Raw genomic sequence first — 17,256 nt, 5'->3', positions numbered from 1 at the left:
TCTGAGTGTGAATGTTATCTTTCCCCAGATAAGGGATGTGTTCAGCCCAGATCAAACACTTGTTTATCTGCAGGGCGCTGAGAGCCAAACCTCTGCTTTTGTTCCTCCCTAGTCGTTTATTTGCTTACCCTTATCGCCTCTGACCGTGGTGTTGTTTGCGCACCTGATCTGTTTCTGGCTTGGTTAGACTGAAAGGTGCCCTGCTTCTCAGGGGTAATGGAGTACAGAGTGGCCTGCTCTGGCCTTGCACGAAGAAGAGGATGGACTAGCCGAGAGATTCCCTTAGCCCCAGGGAGAATGTGCTCAGCTGACTCCAAAGCCTCTCCCCAAGCTGATAATCCGATTTGCTACAGAAGGCCTAGTGTGAGCATTCTTAGAGATAAAGAAGAAAAGTTGAAGACTTCAAATGAGAAACTGAAAGTGTGTCTTCAGCCTCCTGTGCGAAAGAGAGTTGTGAGTCTCTGACCACAGTTTGTGTTGCTTATTTTAGCTGTGTGGTCCACAGCCCCGAAAGCGGGCAGAGGAAGGCCTCCTGCTCATTGACTTGTTCGTGCAGAAATAGCCTGTGAAAACAATGAGTATGTCCATGCAAATCCAGAGGGGAAAATTCTAGAATGTTTGCGGGAAGGTAACTGATGATATCAAGAAGTCCTTACTTTGAGAAATTCTACTTCATATTACCATTAGGATTTATAGAATGAATTGGTGGTGGGATGTGGAGGCATATAGTATTTATTTACAAGAAAATGTCTCACTTTATAAAAAGCTGAATGTTTCTCCTTGGAAGTCAGCTCTTATGGTGCGTTAAAAATAAGGTCAAATCTATAATAAAGCTAATTATACAACTTTTGAAGTGTTATCGTATACAAAGTGTTACTTTTCATAAACACGCTCACAATGGAGGAAGAGATTTCTATAAGATAATGTCTTTCTTCAGGTCCACTTCGACTTGTGTGCCTACTGTGAATTGAAAAGTGGTTTTTCCAGTTACATTTGAAAGGCAAAATAGGTTTTTAAAAGGTCTGCAATGCCCATATTTTCCCACAAGGGGGCAGTGCACCACAGCGTCTTTAGTTAGCACAAAGTGCTGGGACTCCGAATGCACAGGCTTAGGAGACGGCCTCCTTCCCAAAAGGAAGACAATTCACTGAAAGTTGGTAAGAGGCACATGTGATAGTGCCTTGGCTTAGGCATCACTGAAAGCTCTGAGTATTTGCCAGAAACCGTTTGGCTGTTCTCATTCAGAAAAAAAGAATGAAATCATTTTTCATATTGGACAATCCTTAGACATTAACAGAAACAAATTATTTTTCCTACAAAAAATACAAAATTTATCCACCTAAATCACCAACAAAAGTGATTTTTGGTTGGTTCCAATATACACCAAGTCATAAATATATTGTTTTCCCTTCAAATTTTTTTATGAGTTTATAGAAATGCACGTGGTAACGTGCCCCATTCATGCTCTCCTGCGTGTGTCTCTGGACTGCCCCTGCATGGAAATAGTGCTTAGGATTTGAAACAAATTATATTAAGTAAAATTTCCCAAGAAAAGAAATTTAAGATAGAAGATCATTTCTAGTTCAAGGGAATTTCTCTCTCACACTTTTGTGCTGAGCTGGGCTGTCATTAGATGTACGTGAAAGATAATAAGCGGTTCGACGGGTCACGGAAATACGTGATTCCTTCGCGTCTATCTATACTCGCTGGAGGAGAAGCCAGAAGTGCCTGTTGGGTGCCAAGACCCAGATGCAGCCTAAAGAAGTATTAATTGATCACTTCCTGGTTGTTACCTCATGGGAGACTACGCTTGACAATTCTGTCACGCTGTGGCAGAATCCACTTATGTCTCCTAATGCCCATTTCCCTGTCTTCCTCAGTACCAGAACTCCTGGACGTGAGTTAAGCCTATCATTGTCCAGAGTAACGTCTATGCAGCCTTACAGTCAAGTGACCAAACCATGGCCAACGGGATGAAAGCAGAAGTGTTCTTTAAAGTAGCAGAGTATTCTTTTTCTTACTTTTCCTGTTTTTCTGATTGGTGAAATGTGGATATGATGGTTGGAGCTGGAGCAGCCACATTAGATGATGAGGTGAAAGATACATAATGAAGATGGTGGAGGAACAAAATAGAGCGAGCCGGGTCTCTCATCGTCATGAAGCCACCATAGCAGCCCGGACTACTTATCTGATGGGAGAAATAAAAATTTTTATTATGTTCAGTTAGCTGTAGCTGAACCTAGTCTTAATCAATAGAGAGACCTGGAGAAAACAGGTAAGAAGTAAGGTAGGACCTCTAATTACTCATTTTGTCATTATTTCATAATTTTTCTCATCGCTTATCACTTATTGAACATTATGTGAAGGGCACTGCTGGGCGAATTGGTTTTATACTGGCTGAAGGATAGAGTTGGACCGTGACACCGTAAGAAAAGTTCAATAGTTAAAAAACCCTTCATGAAAATTGCTCCAGCATCACTGTATATGAATGAAGTGCCATTTTGGTTTTTGCGTGTTTGATTTATATGGGCTAGTGCAAGACAGCTCATCATTTTTTATAGTGTTGAAGAACAAAACCAAGGATGAGGGGGGCCACACGAAGGCAATGATGCCTGGTCCAGGAGGCTCCTGGTCTCCAAATGGCGCTGCTGTCTGGACTTGGGATAGCAGATAAGTTTGAGCTCCCTGTCAATAGTTGGTAGTGGCTCCCAGTGGCTCCCAGAGTATGATAAAACTTGTGAGGCTCAGAGAAAATGAGTATCATGATTGATTAGTAATGTCTGCAATAGATTAGGGGCAGGGAGATGAAGGGGATAGGGATATCTGTGTTCCAAGTAATATATTTCATCAGGCACATCACCCCCGCTCCATTTTTACATATTCAAAATTCGGATGCCTCTTATAATCACTGCACCAGATCGTATTTTCCAAAAATGAACACAATGTTTCAAATCTCAAATGCTCTTCCAGAACCAAGCCAAGCCCCCATCTAGTAGAATGTGTCCTTCCCCTTTAAATGGGGGTGGGAAGGATGCAGGGGAGCTTGTTGACTGCCTCTATTTACAGAGTGTGGCAAAATGGGATGCTAAGTGAATTATGAACTAGGCCATTAAACACTGATATTGCTTCTACCTGGCCTTCTCTTTTGGGTTGCTCATCCTTGGAACTCATCCTCCACACCCTAAAGAAGCCCATGCCGGGTGGAGAAGCCCCTGGTTCTCAGGCCTGGCTGAGGTCCCAGCTGATGGCCAGCACCAACTTGCAGGCCATGTGAGTGCACCTTGGAAGCATATATTCCAGCTCAACTGACACTGCGTGAACACAGATGAACCTTTCCTGTGTACACACAGTAAATGATCATTATTGTTTTAAAATACCAAGTTCTGCAGTGGTTTGTTATAAGCCTAAGTCAGCTGTCATGGCATGTGTACACCAAGATACGCAGGTCGTCAGTGCACCAAAAGAAAACCCTGAAGAGAAGCACGTTTTAAAGAAATGCTGCATCACCAACACATTTCATGGTACAAAGGACAACACTGTAAGGAAAACCATGAACATTGATGACTCAATTCAAAAAGTGATTTAGAAGGATCAGACTCTGAATAGGAAATTTGAGGACTACCATACCACACTTATTTCGTATATGTCCTTCTTAAGGAAGCACAAGAGTGATGTATAATGAAAAAGCTTATATATAAATAAGTTTACTAGAATATTCAATAAACATTAAAGAAATGCTAAGTGATAAGAAACTACTTTATCAGTTTTATTGGCAATATTTTTTCTTTCTTGATGGTATAATTTTACAATCAATGACATCTTAGATCTATGAAATACAAGTATTTATTATTCTTGACTTAAATCTCTCTAATTATACCACCAAATACAAGTGTTATAAGAGAGAATTTCATAAATTTTCATTTTTTTCTTTGAAAATTGAAAACAAAAACAAAAACATACAGGAATAGGCATTTTTAAAGTTCAATTTAACTTTTACTTTCATAATTATGTCCATAGCATTGTTCTAGCCAGGTTTTGAAATTTGAAAAAAAGTTCATTTTCGGAATTTAATATTCCAAGCAAGTGACTTTCCAAGAACCCCTGACATCACATGAATTTCACATATCATCAATGTTTTAGGTGGCCCTGTTTCTTGAATGGAGGAGCGGGGAGGGTAGGCTTAATAAAAGTGTGATAAAATTAATACCTCTGAACTTAGCTAAAGATATGGTGAACGCAGAAGAAATAAAGTGAATAAAAGGTACTTATTATTAAGCATTTATAAAGCAAAAGTAGTGATGGTGTTAGCTTTATTACCATTGTTAAGTTAAAAGAATCAAAGCTACCATAGATTTCAAAAACAAATTTATTCATAAAATATATTTAAAAGTTTGACAAAAAATAAGGCTACAAAAGCCCCACAATCTTGTACATCTCAACATTCAACATCACTCACCATAAGTGAGACTTACGATCCAAAGTCTCACTAATACAACTCTTGTCTTTTAAGTGAAAAAGAGGTCTTTGTAAATCGTAGTATTTCATTTTAAGAGTTACACTACTAAAAAACAGCTACCCAAATCTAGTCTGAAGGTGCCACTTTGGGATTGTATAACGTAATATTCTGTACTGAAACTTAGTGACACTGAAACCTCTCAAAGTGTATTTATGAAAGTTAATTCACAGCAGTTCTACCAAGGCAAACTTTAAACCAAATTAAGTGACCCCCACCACAACACTGTAAACGCTAAAATGCAACACAAATGTTATTATAAAATATGGAACTCTGGGGATGCAGAACAAATTTAAAATATGTTTGAATATAGACAAGTAGCAATTTTTTATTAGAAATGGAAAAAACAGCTGGCTCTGGAGATAGTGGCACCCCCATGTGCAGCCAGGTCACCGTGACACACTGCTGGGCATTTCACACCCAGGGAGAGGCTGGCTTGGAGGTTTGTGTCCAGGGTCTTTTTCATCAATCGAATCCAACTTTGTTCAGTGAGGGTCCGAGAATCCAGAACACTTTTTAAATTCTAAGAGTGTTCTGCTGGAAGATGTCAAGTCCAAAGTCTTCAGATCAAATTTTATGGAGCTTTGTAATGATCAGTACTCTTACCATCTGATCAAATGAACTACAGATGCAGAGACCCCTTTTATCTGGACTCCAGTCCAGACTGGAAATGGGCTGGGTAGACAGTGTAACATTCTGCAGAAGGCGGACCGAACCCGCAACTCCCATGTCCACTCCCTCGGAGTCTTTCTTTGACCTCTGAACAGGGTATTCGCTGAAAACAAGATCAAAGTGGTAAGACGAGATACATCTTAGCATTTACCATTTTATTTTTATACATATACTCCAATAATTCTATTTTTATTTCTCAGTTGCTTACTGGGACGGATAAAGAATGTTTCTAATGGTGAGCTGTATGCACTATTCCAACCTTGGCCCTAAAAAAATCTCATAAAAAAGTGTTAGTTTTACGAAAAACTGTTAAACATCACTTCTGCTCAGCATGAGTCTGTATTTTCTCTTGTAATATGCAATCTCTGGGTTGAGCTAGCATTCTTTAATAAATTTACTTGGTGCTCTTGATATTTTATTGTGGTTCTTTTCTAGACTGGGACTGCTAGGTGCCACAGGCAAATAGCGCACGCAAAAGCTGTACTTAAGTAAAGCTCATCTAAACACTTCAGAATGGAGCACAGACACTGGTTTCCAACCCTAGTGCTCCAATATGCAGATCATCCAAGCCTAAGGACCTCTTGTGTACCACTTCTGTGGGAAGGCACTGCTGGGAGATTTCAGACCTAAACATCAGTACTTCAAAAAAGAAAACGACAATTCTGAGAACATTTGATTTTCTTTCAGCTGAAAATATAAATTTATACAATAAGGAGAACTGAAGGTGAAGAACTCAGAACTATTATTTGGTCTAGATTCGAGATAGGGGAAAAGAAACATCACTCCCTGCAAGGAGATGTGTTGCTAGTGGAATACAGGGGTACTGCTCCTCCTTAAATGGCCTTTTAAAGCCTGGGAGGTATCGGCTATGATACTACTCGTATTTCATAACTGCTAATGAAGGCCAAGGGTTTCAGAGACACAAAGCAACTCAGAAGCGGAGCAGAAACAGAAGTAACAGGCAGATAACCTACTATTCTTTCTGCCTCTCAGACCCTCCAACTTCTTTTGCTTAAAAGGAAACAGTCAGATAAATAGTCTACGGATTTTTTTCATGTCTCTTGGCAAAGGCTGCAGTTATTTAGTATTTAAAAAATAACATAAAATTTTTTAGGCCCTCCATATTGTCTACTGAAGTTTTAAAGAGTATATATGTGTGTGTGTTTGTTTCATACACGCGAAAAAAATCAGCACATTGGGATCCATTCATTCAAAAAACGATTTAAGCCAATTCTCCTTTGCTGGTGTAATATTTGACTGTGAAACTCCAAAAACAATTTGAAGATTAGAACGGATATCTCTTATGGTAAGGATTAAAGTTAATATTAAGATAAACTTCAAATTTTTAATTGCACAGACTCAACTTTACTGACACTAACTAAATCTGCTATAGTCAAAAATTCTAGCTGCAAATGTGTTTGCATATCACACAGAAAACAACTCCATATGTGGATTACAAGGAAAACTGAGACCAGTGCTTCGAGTCAACAGCCTAAAGAGTCTGGTCACCAGGCAGGACAGAGGTGTGCTGCTGCGGGGCTTAAGAGGAGCTGGGGAGTCTGACATGGAGTAGAGACTCCGTTGGAAGGATCGGGGAAGAACAATGGGCAAAGGTGCTGGGAAAACAGAAATTACCAAACGATCTAACTACCAGGCATTCTCCCGGATCTCTTAAAACATTTCCGATGATTTTTGCCCACAGAAACTATATAGCTTTGATCTAAAGCATTCACTCTCACTGCTCTGCTCTATCTCTAAACACTTTTTTAACAAGTATTTTCCAACTATAGCCCTGTTTTTCAGAACCCTTTCTAGCTTCTAAAAGGAGCTAATAAATAGAGAAGTATTTTGCGAATGTAAAAGTCCCAGATGTAGTGAAGACAGTATTTTTCTTTCATTTCTTTTTTTAAAAAAACTTTATTTTTGAAATATATTTCATTTATGGCTTGTATTATTTTTTCTTTTTTCTTGAGTGATGTTTAGAGAAAGAAATACCATTAACTCCCAATTTTTAACAGGCCTTTTAAATGAGCAGCTAACCTAGTACCCGCCACCTCTGCGCCCTTAGGATTCAGAGTGCACTGCAGGGTACGCTCTCGCTGTCGCTTCTCTCACTGTCACTTCTGCTGCCTACAAATACGCAGAAAACAAATTCAATGACAAAGCTTTTCCTGGACACTGATCATGGGCCTCAGGCTCTGTTTCGGTTCTATCACGAGGATGTGATCTTAACCTGAACAAGTGAATTGTCAGGATCTAATACTAAGAATTCCAACACTTTTACTACCTCCTAGAATTACTGTTCTAATGATCTGATGATAGTATTTCACAAAAGCCTTCGGTGAAAGTTTTCCTACTAAAAAAAAAAAAATAACTAGCAAAAAACCATTTCAAATCTATGAATTGTTCCTGACCTAGTATATGGAAGACACAACTAAAATAGCAAATAAAGAGTGTGTCAAAAGAAGGTTAATATTTACTAAGTGTAAAATGAGTAGATTAACAAAAAAAAAGCTTAGAAAATAATACATACCACCACAAAATTTAAGATCATATTAAAATGAACTAAGTCAAAGGAAGAAAAATAGACAAAAAAGTTTAATCTAATTTGACTGTACGCCCACAAGTTACTTAAAAGGAGCCATGTGCACTGGCAGACTTACTACTTCCAGAGGTGAAGGCTGCCGGCGCCTCCGGCTGTCAGGAAGAGCTCCCTGTTCTGTGGCAGGTGTCGGACCTGCCACACAGTAGATTTATGAGCCTAAACAGGACGAGAGGCACACAACTGGTTCGTAAATTCATGTGACAAAGACTGGCTGTCCTAGAATAGAAACCCCGTAAATAAAGGATTTTTACTTCTATAATTTCAACTGCCATGAAAGTAATTATGCTTTGGCACTTCTCTTTATAATGGCTACAGAGATTTATAGGAGCCCATCAGAAATTAGGAAAAGCATCATTTTTCTTTATTGCTTTACAAAACAAACTTCTACTGCATTTAAAAAAAAAAGATGTCATCAGATTAAAAGTCCATTTAAGTTTATAGTATCACATAAATTATGCAATGATTTTATACATTTAAATATCTCTAGCTAACTCTGAGGAAAAAAAAACCCAAAATACAAACATATACTTCTTCTTAAGTGAAAAAAAAAGGTGGATTGAATTTTTTATTTTAAAAATAAACTTTATTTTTTAGTGCAGTTTTAGGTTCACAGCAAAACTAAGTGAAAAGAGAGTCCCCATATACATAATGAATTTTAACTTAAAGCTGCCAGAGCCTTATCTAAAATCTACACTGCTGGACTTGTCGACTCTTCAAAATAAGATCACAGGACTTACACACAGTGTTTCCCCTCATAATAAGCCATGGCCTTATCTATCACACTAAACTAAAAGATAAAAACAGCAACTGGATTAAAGTTAACAGCTTGTTAGCACCTTAACAACAGTCAGTAAATCAATCCTAATAGTGCTATATTCACTGTGGAGAACTTGAGGAGAGAGAGAAAGAGAAAGAAGGGGAGAGGGAGAGAGGGATGAAAGACTTCTGCTTTGTAGAGCAGTTGAAACTGGCTAACTTGATCTAAGCCACGCAGAAGACACTTCACATTTTAGCAAGCGATTAGTCTTGACATTTGATTTTAATAGTCTTTTAAGAGAATTACCATTAGCAAATAAAAACACATCTCTGAAAATACACACTTTACGTGTATAAGAGTCTACAAGTGATTAGGTTCAAGATGTTAAAACTTATTTTCTTTGGTAGAGTACACCTCTTTTTCTTCTGGAAGTGGATAAAAAGAGAAAAAGCAAGAGGGGAAATGACCTCTTAAAATGCATGTTATTTATTTGACAGATTTAGCAATTACTGGATTAACTAAATGTAACAAAAAAACTTCGGTGAGGACAATATAATTTATAGATAATGAGAAACGTGCTTCAATTATATATGGAACAATTTAGTAAAGTGCTTTATGTTGTTGTTCATAGATACTTAATATATTCTGCAATGACAAAAGCAAAATGTTACAATGTACAGTTAGCTTGCTAAGAATTTAGTTCCTCAAGAAGCGACAGTAATTTACATGCAATAATAATTGTAATAATAAAATAAGACAAAATAGGAAGTTTTGAGAAGTACTACTGGATCCATGGTAGAGGGAGCAAAGGAGTGAATTTTTATTTCCTGAGCAACTTACATCTTTTAATCTTACGGAAACTACAAATCTGTAACTGATCTTTATTTTTATACTCCAGGAAGCTCAGAGTCACATTTCCAACCATCTCTTGCAGATGAGTGGATGAATTTTATGCATTCCCCTACTCCAGACATCATCTTATTTTTTTTAACCAGTATTTTCTCTTGGCCCTGCTTTCGTCTATTTTTCTAATGTAATATCACGTTTCCTTCTATGCTACCTCAAATACTATTTGAAATAAGGCAAAGTATGTATGTATGTATGTTAGTGTGTATGTATGTATGAATAAATGAATAAATTTTTGAGCATCTACTATGTACCAATTACAGTGATTAGCACTTTAAATAATTATTTAATATAGCAATAGGAATATAAAATAAAATGTGATAAAATGACATAATATATATGTTGATATATTTTGAAAAGTAATTAGTATTATAGTAAGGTATGTATTGGTATGGACTTAAAAGTGTATAATTAGGTATTAATACAGATATTAAGTATTTATTAGGAAACACTAGGATCGCTTTTGTCGTTCAAATTCCTAACATCAGCTAGTTTTCTTGTGATTGCTCCTAAACTACAAAATAAGTTTCCTGGCCAACCGAAGCCTTTATTACAATCAAGAAGTCTAAAACTGATAAAAGTTTGGGAAAGTACTCTTTGTGCAGAAAAACTTGTCGAGATCCCATAAGAATATATTAAAAATAGCTCCTTCCTTTCACATAAAGATCTGGAAGGCACCTTGGCGACTAAGTCTATTTATTAGTCTAAAACAGCTATGAACCTTCTATGAATAAGCTATGAACATTCTTCTTCATAGAAAGACATTTCTCTCATATTTACCTTTTCTGAAACAGAAGCAAAACCTTTGGTTGGATGCTGTGTTCTCATGTCGAAAACATGAAACTTCCCTTCCAGAGATGTAGCTACTAACTTATTCATACTAATGTCTTTTCTGTCAAACTCCAAGCTACATACCTGAAAATAGAGAATATTATTGATAGCCTAATGATCATTATTCAGGCGGTTCTTTAAAACTAAGTAAAACAACTTTAAAATTATCAGCTCATGTGAAAGCGCACCTAAACAATCATTTTATCTTTTGAATGAATCCATCAAATACTTTTAAACCACAAAAAAATTACTTCTTGGTGAATAAGATCAAAACCATCTCGAGTTCCCCTGTCTAGCAGATCCTTTTGGAAAATCATAATTTAAAGTTTTACAGTTATTACATGATTACTGTATATGGTTAAGTTAAGGCTGACTTTAGAAAACCAGAAGGAACCATGCTCTTCACTAAAGGCATACAACTCAGGAGCCCAAAATCTGAAAGCACCTGCTGAAGAGGCTATTACTATTTCAGGCTTTCTAATATTAGCAGAAAAATGCCTCTTACTTGCTCATTTTAATATCACATTGTATGGCCCACAAGGGTCCACAGACAGCCACAGAGGCTGGCGACTCACCTGCCATTGTCATACCACGTCTGGGTATGTATTCACTTTCTAAGAGAGGTCCTATGGTTTTCATGAGATTCCCAAAGGGCTCCACAGCCCCAAAAGGTTAAGAACCACTGGCAGAGAGGTTGTACTGAAGTGATTTATGAGAGGCGCTTTCCTTTTGTCGTAGTTCAGAGGCAGATGAAAATATGCTCAGAGAAAACTAAAAAGAATCCAAATGTGCATTACCCCATTTTTAATGTTTGTCTCCCACCGCAATGACATGTTTCTGAGATCAAACAGTTTGATATCCCCATTGTCGTAGCCAGCACAAACGACACGTTCCTCTTGATTATAAGCATTGCCTGGAAATCAAGACATAGTGTTTCAGATAATAAATGCTAATTTAAGGCTGTTAAAATCATCTTATGAAACTACACATATGACATCAAATTTCAAAAATCACAATGGGCAGAATCTCATATTATCAATCCTAACAAGACATCAAGATTATTAACTTGGCATGTAATATACACAACACACACACACACACACACACACACACACACACATATTAAACTCATCCTATACTAAAGGGATATGTGAAAATGTTTATTGGATTCTAAGTTGAAAGCAAATGTTCTCTCTGTATCTTCAAAGACTAAAAGGCCAACTATAATCCAAACAGTAGGGTTTGGTAGAACAGAGTCAGCTATGCTTCCATTGCTTTCTTTGGCAGTAACTATATTTCAATGCAAATAGAAACTACTTTAAAACTTATTTATTTTGAAAATGTTGCTCTGGTGTTATCTCATCTTTGCAAGGAAACCTGAAATAAGTTGTAGCACACTGTGATCTATTTTTAGTTGTGTGGATTATCACACCTGAAGTAAGTTTATGATCTGTAGTTAAATTCACCCTGCTTGGTTCCGGGAATTTTTTTCTGGAGTACTTCTTGCCGAGAAGAATGTGTTAGTGAGAGGGAAGTTCCTGTAACTGTGCTAGGCTGTCTGGGCATGTTATCCCAATGCTTTTATTCTCTAACTGCCCCTGACTCTCTCTTTCTCATAAACTCCAGCCCTGCATTTCTACTGGGGCTCCACCTAGATGATACAACAGCATCTTAAATTCAGGATGTCTGAAACAGACCTCACCATCTTCCTTTACAAACCATCGCACCCTTTGTGAAACTTTTTCAATTAATAACATCATTCACCTCAAATAAGCCTCAAAATCCAGTCACCTTAGACATAATCCTTTCTCTTGTTCCTCATCTGCAAAAAAATTCCATAGTCTATTTTTTTTGCCACAATATAATCCTTTGAATCAATCCCCTCTGCCCCTTTCTCACTGCTTCTAACCTATGTCTTTCCTGGATTATTGCATAGTTTCGGAACTCATAATCCCCTCCGCCACTCATCTCTCTCTCCACTACACATCACCAGGTTAATTTTCCCAAAGTTCTGATCCTATCTCACCCTTGCAAAAACCTTCAAAGGTTTCCACTATCTCCACACCACCTAAACACCTCTGGCCATGGCCCTGAGCCATCTTTAAAGCTGTTCTACCACTATAGTATTTCCTTCTACATGCATTCTTAGGTACTTTTCAAGGTATTCCTTATGCTTGAAATTTCTTTCCAATTTCAGTGGTTCAAATCCTATATAGCCCTGGTCTGAGGGCAAAATGTTCTCCCCCCACCAGTCATCTCTCCCTTAAAATTCCTTCTGCATTTATCCATGCCTCTCATGACCTTTCATCACTTCTACCCTGTACTATAATTAATGTCGATATCATGTCCTCTTTACTAAACTATAAACTTCTTGAGGCTAGAATATGAGTCTTTTTCACCTTTATGTGCCCATAGCTTTGGACATTCATAAAAAACTGGCAAATCAATGAATTTTTTTTAAACTTAATGTTCTATATTTAAAATTGCACTTATGTCCCTTAGATAAATGAAAAAGTTTTTTAATGGAACCAAAGATAATTACTTTTTAATTATTACATCAATTTTTAGATGATGATTCTAAATACTAATCCTGAAATTTCTCCCCATGTATACATGTCTTAGTTTGTATATTATTACTCATAATATGCACATATATAGTAATTCCCATATAATAATTTATTTTTAATTGGAAATCTAAAACTTTCCTCTAATTAAATAATGGTCCAATTTTAAAATAACATGAACAGTTAAAGAGTTAGCAGATATTGTTAAATCCTACTTTTAACATGTTAGCTACACAGAATTATACTAAGAACAAGGAGAAAAGAAATAGAGGTTTAAAACTAAGTATGGTTCATATCCCTTATTAATTCTGGAATGTGTAACTATTTCCTAGAAAATAAATATACTTTGTGTAGAGCATAATGTAAGATTTGTTAGTTTACCATTTGCCTCTGAGGTTCTTCTTAGCTCCATTAATGGCATTTGGTTCTAAACTAGGTCAATATTGTCTAGTTAAACAGAAATATAAAATAAAAACAAAAAATTTTGAGCACTTAATAATCTAAGCACAATTCTAAGCACTTTACATGTATTAACTCATTGAATCCTCATAACAACACTATTAAGTAAATTCTATTATTATTATTTTCATTTTATAAATGAAGCAACTGAAAAAACAGAGAAGCTTCAAAAATTGCCCCAGGACACACAGCCAATAAGTAGCACAGTGAGGATTCCAACCCAGGCCCTGGAGGCTGACATTAACCACCATGTCTATCAGCCTCAATGAACTGTTAGAATAATCTACAAAACAGACTGTAAAGAGATTATCAGGGCTTTCTTGAAGCACTGTGCTTTTTACTACCTGATACTTCAAATCTAAGAGTTCTTCAATAATTTACCAAATGCCACAGTCCAACAGTCTCTCTTGTTTTCTCCTTGTAGAGGTTCCATATTAGCAACAGGATCATCTTTTTGCCTTGGGTCCCACACCTTCACAGTTCCTGTCATTAATAAAAGCGAGTTGATAAAATTCAATAGTGAACGATGACATTCTTTTCTGCATTCTCTTCCTATGGCTTCCTGTGTACATAGTGATGCGATAGATGTTATAACATCTGAAAAACATTCACATGTTTCTGACTTCTAACTGATAAGTTGTACTTAAGATTGGAGATATAACCCATATGTTAAATTTCCAAATTAATAGATACACAGAAAAGCCAACAACTGTTCCTAAGTTATCAATAGATATGACTGACACTGCAAACACTAATGCAATTCAAATCATGCTTTATTTGCTTAAGCCAAAACTAACATATTGTTTATTCAAAATAATACCAGTGACATTTTAATTTTTCTTACTACCCATATAATCATTGTCATTTTTCTTGTACAGATGAACAAACTAATTTTTACATCTATGATTTCTTATATGGTGTTTTGAAATACTATTTCATATACAATTAAGTTTAACATCTCTGTGGCAATAGAGAAGAGGGAAAAATTAAATGAAATTAACAAATTATTCTTCTCTATTTAATTTCACTTCTTCATTTTAATGCAATTACACGACTACTAACTAAATGTTGTCACTGCCTATGAAAAAACGCACGTGATAAAATGGCTAAAAGGCAAATACCTGAGGGAGAATAGGAAAGAGTAAAAAAATCCTTAAAAGGGATAACAAATGCAGGAAAAGGGGAGTGAGTCTCCTTTTACTGGCAAGGACAAAATAAAATTGGTCATTAAAAAAGCTGCTTTAAGGAGAAAAAATTTCCCATATATGTGACAAGAGGTTTATATTATTCTACAGGGGTCATACAAATTGATAAAATTCATGTTACATTTGCAATAATTAAATAAGCAAAAAACAGACAAATCACAAAGCAAAATTAACTAGTAGACAGAAAGAAGTTAATATAAGTTGGAATGGAATACCATTTTTATCTATAAAATTAGGGGGGAAAAAATCAATGCCAGTAGGGTAGACTGGGAAAAAAATCAGTGCAGGTAGGGTAGACTGGAAATCAACCTCATCTATTGTAGCTAATTAAGGTAAATAAGTACTTGGAAAATCTGACAATAAATTTTTAAAATCATAAAATACATTTATTCTGAAAGTTATACACATGATGATACTCATTTTTCATTATTTTTAAGTCACTCTTCCAAAGCAATAAACAAAACAAGGCCAACTGAATGCTTATTAACAGGGTTAAGGACATTGTGACACATCTATAGGATGCAATGTTACATAGTCATTAAAATGATAATTGTGAAAGTTATATGGAAACAGCGACATTTATATATAATAAAACCTTAAATGAAAAAAGTAAAAGCATACAAAATCAAACTCACACTGATAACTATTCAAAATTGTATATAACAGGGGTCCCCAATCCCTGGGCCTTGGACTGGTACTGGTCTATGGCCTGTTAGGAACTGGGCCGCACAGCAGGAGATGAGCAGCGGGTAAGCAAATGAAGCTTCATTTGTATTTGCAGCCGGCTAACATTATAGCCTCAGCTCCACTCAATCAGGCATTAGATTCTCTTAGGAGCATCGGTCCCTGGTGCCCAAAAGGTTGGGGACCGCTGGTATACAAGACTGAAAACAAAAACAAAACTACTAGTTATATTAGTGTGGTAGATTGAATATTATTTTTCCCTCTATATTCCTTTTTGTTTTCAAGATTGAAAAAAATATTTGATTTCTGAGACACAGCCACTCTTGAGTAACTATTAGAAAATTCCATCTCACTTTTCTTTTAAGATCTGTCCCATTAGTTACTGCAGAGTGGAGAAGCATTGAGGTGGTGCCCTTGGAGCTTTCCACAGCGCTCAGCGGAAGGATCACAGAACTTCAGTGTTCAACCAGCTGTCAATATGACAATTTTCACAAGTACTGATTCCGCTTTTTAAAAAAAGAAAATGAAGAGCTGCCACCCACATTACAATGTCAGCTGCCTCAAAAACCTATAAGGAAATTTTAAATCCTTCAAGGTTCATAGGAAACGACGGTTATTAGTAGTTGAACTAGCTTGAAACTAAAATAGTAAGTGCTATGCCTCTATCTCAAAATATCCAAACGGCTGAAACAGTGATACGCAATCAAACTTGCCTATCAAAAAAGTAGACTGTTAGATTTAATGGGTTAAAGTTACCAAGGAGGATTTCCACATAGAGAGGATATACCGTTGTATAGAGATTTATCTTTAAAAATTAAAATACATAAAATACTTTGACTTACCATCTCGGCTGCCAGTCACAATTTCAGGTGCTCCTTCCCCAATTCCTAGTCCACCTACACCATCTATAGTATTTATAATTTCTTTATGGCCCTTTACAGAATACACTGGGATCTCTGGAGCTTCCAAATTCCTGAACAACAGAAGACAGCTTCTTACTTTCCAAACATGTCTCAAACATTTAGTCCACCATTAAATTTAAGAATTCATACCACATTTAGATTTCCGTTTAGAAATAAGAGTTTTGCTGTGAAGGTAATTTATACACACACTTCCAATTTCTTCTCTTCACTTTAGCTCTCAATGAGAATGGTCATCATTCAATTTGGAATGTGAACTCCTGAGCCTACTTCACTTAGTGTTCCTCAAAGATGATCTATCTAGGGCCTCTGCAAAATAATTACCAGGTGTGCTTATTAATAAATGCAGATTCATAAGCTCCTTTCCAGACATAATGAATTAGGATCTCTTGGATAGGGCCCCAAACCTGCTGACTCTTTACTGACTGAAGTCTGATAATCACTGCTCTAAATACAGAGTAAATTCAAAGTGATTCAGAATGTTTCCAAAGTAGCCCTTGGTAGTTCCATCTTGGGACCTTCTGAGGAATAAAATATGAGTAGTATTTACTTTGCACACATTTCTTCCTCTTTAATGTTTTATTTTCTCATTGAATTCCATACTGTCATCTAGTTATATGTTATTCAGTGTATCATCATGTTGGTCACAAATATTACAGTTGAACTGGCTGAAGTTTGTCTACTTCTAGGTTATTTAAGAGAAAGGAATGCATGAAAGTACCTCTGTGCCTGAGTCTACAAGTAGAAGGCTGGGTGATGAATAGCTCAAGTTGGTTATGTTAAGACATTCCTTTTCTTGCATTTCCCTCCTTTCACTTTTCTACTGGAGCTTCTAGCCATGTTTCTCTTTAACAAGTCAGTTTTGAATGACTTATGCTTAAAAAAATGAATGTAGCTTTTCGTGAAATGTAATCCCAACTTATTAATGAGCCAAGATTAGTAACATCTTGCTTATCAAATTTGAGATAGTTCAACCTAGTTTAGAGATGATGTTTACCTTTGTAGTATTATTATGAAAGAATTAAGAAACTAAACAGGATTGAGGTTCTACTTAAAAAAAACTATTTTAGTAATTTTACAGACTTTAAAACATTACTTTTTTAAAATATGAAATTACGAGACTTATCCATTAAAATAAGT

The 17,256-nt window shown here is 36.3% G+C and overlaps 1 protein-coding gene across 1 annotated transcript in view; it reads right to left on the bottom strand.

Moving 5' to 3' along the window:
- Window positions 1–4,348: 4,348 nt before the first annotated feature.
- The window catches only part of WDR92 (WD repeat domain 92), a 24,943-nt gene continuing 12,035 nt past the window's right edge, over window positions 4,349–17,256 (bottom strand). Inside the window, exons 4-8 of the mRNA XM_011365604.2 lie at window positions 13,689–13,790; window positions 11,082–11,197; window positions 10,234–10,368; window positions 7,849–7,946; window positions 4,349–5,288 (exon numbers count right to left, since the gene is read on the bottom strand). Coding sequence (XP_011363906.1) covers window positions 5,081–5,288; window positions 7,849–7,946; window positions 10,234–10,368; window positions 11,082–11,197; window positions 13,689–13,790 — 659 coding nt within the window. The 3' untranslated portion in view covers window positions 4,349–5,080. The remainder of the gene's footprint in view (window positions 5,289–7,848; window positions 7,947–10,233; window positions 10,369–11,081; window positions 11,198–13,688; window positions 13,791–17,256) is intronic.

This window comes from Pteropus vampyrus, unplaced genomic scaffold (assembly GCF_000151845.1).
Source record: "Pteropus vampyrus isolate Shadow unplaced genomic scaffold, Pvam_2.0 Scaffold113, whole genome shotgun sequence".
NCBI lineage: Eukaryota > Metazoa > Chordata > Mammalia > Chiroptera > Pteropodidae > Pteropus > Pteropus vampyrus.
The sequence above is the reverse complement of the archived record's forward strand: the minus strand, read 5'-3'. Positions and strand labels throughout refer to the sequence as shown.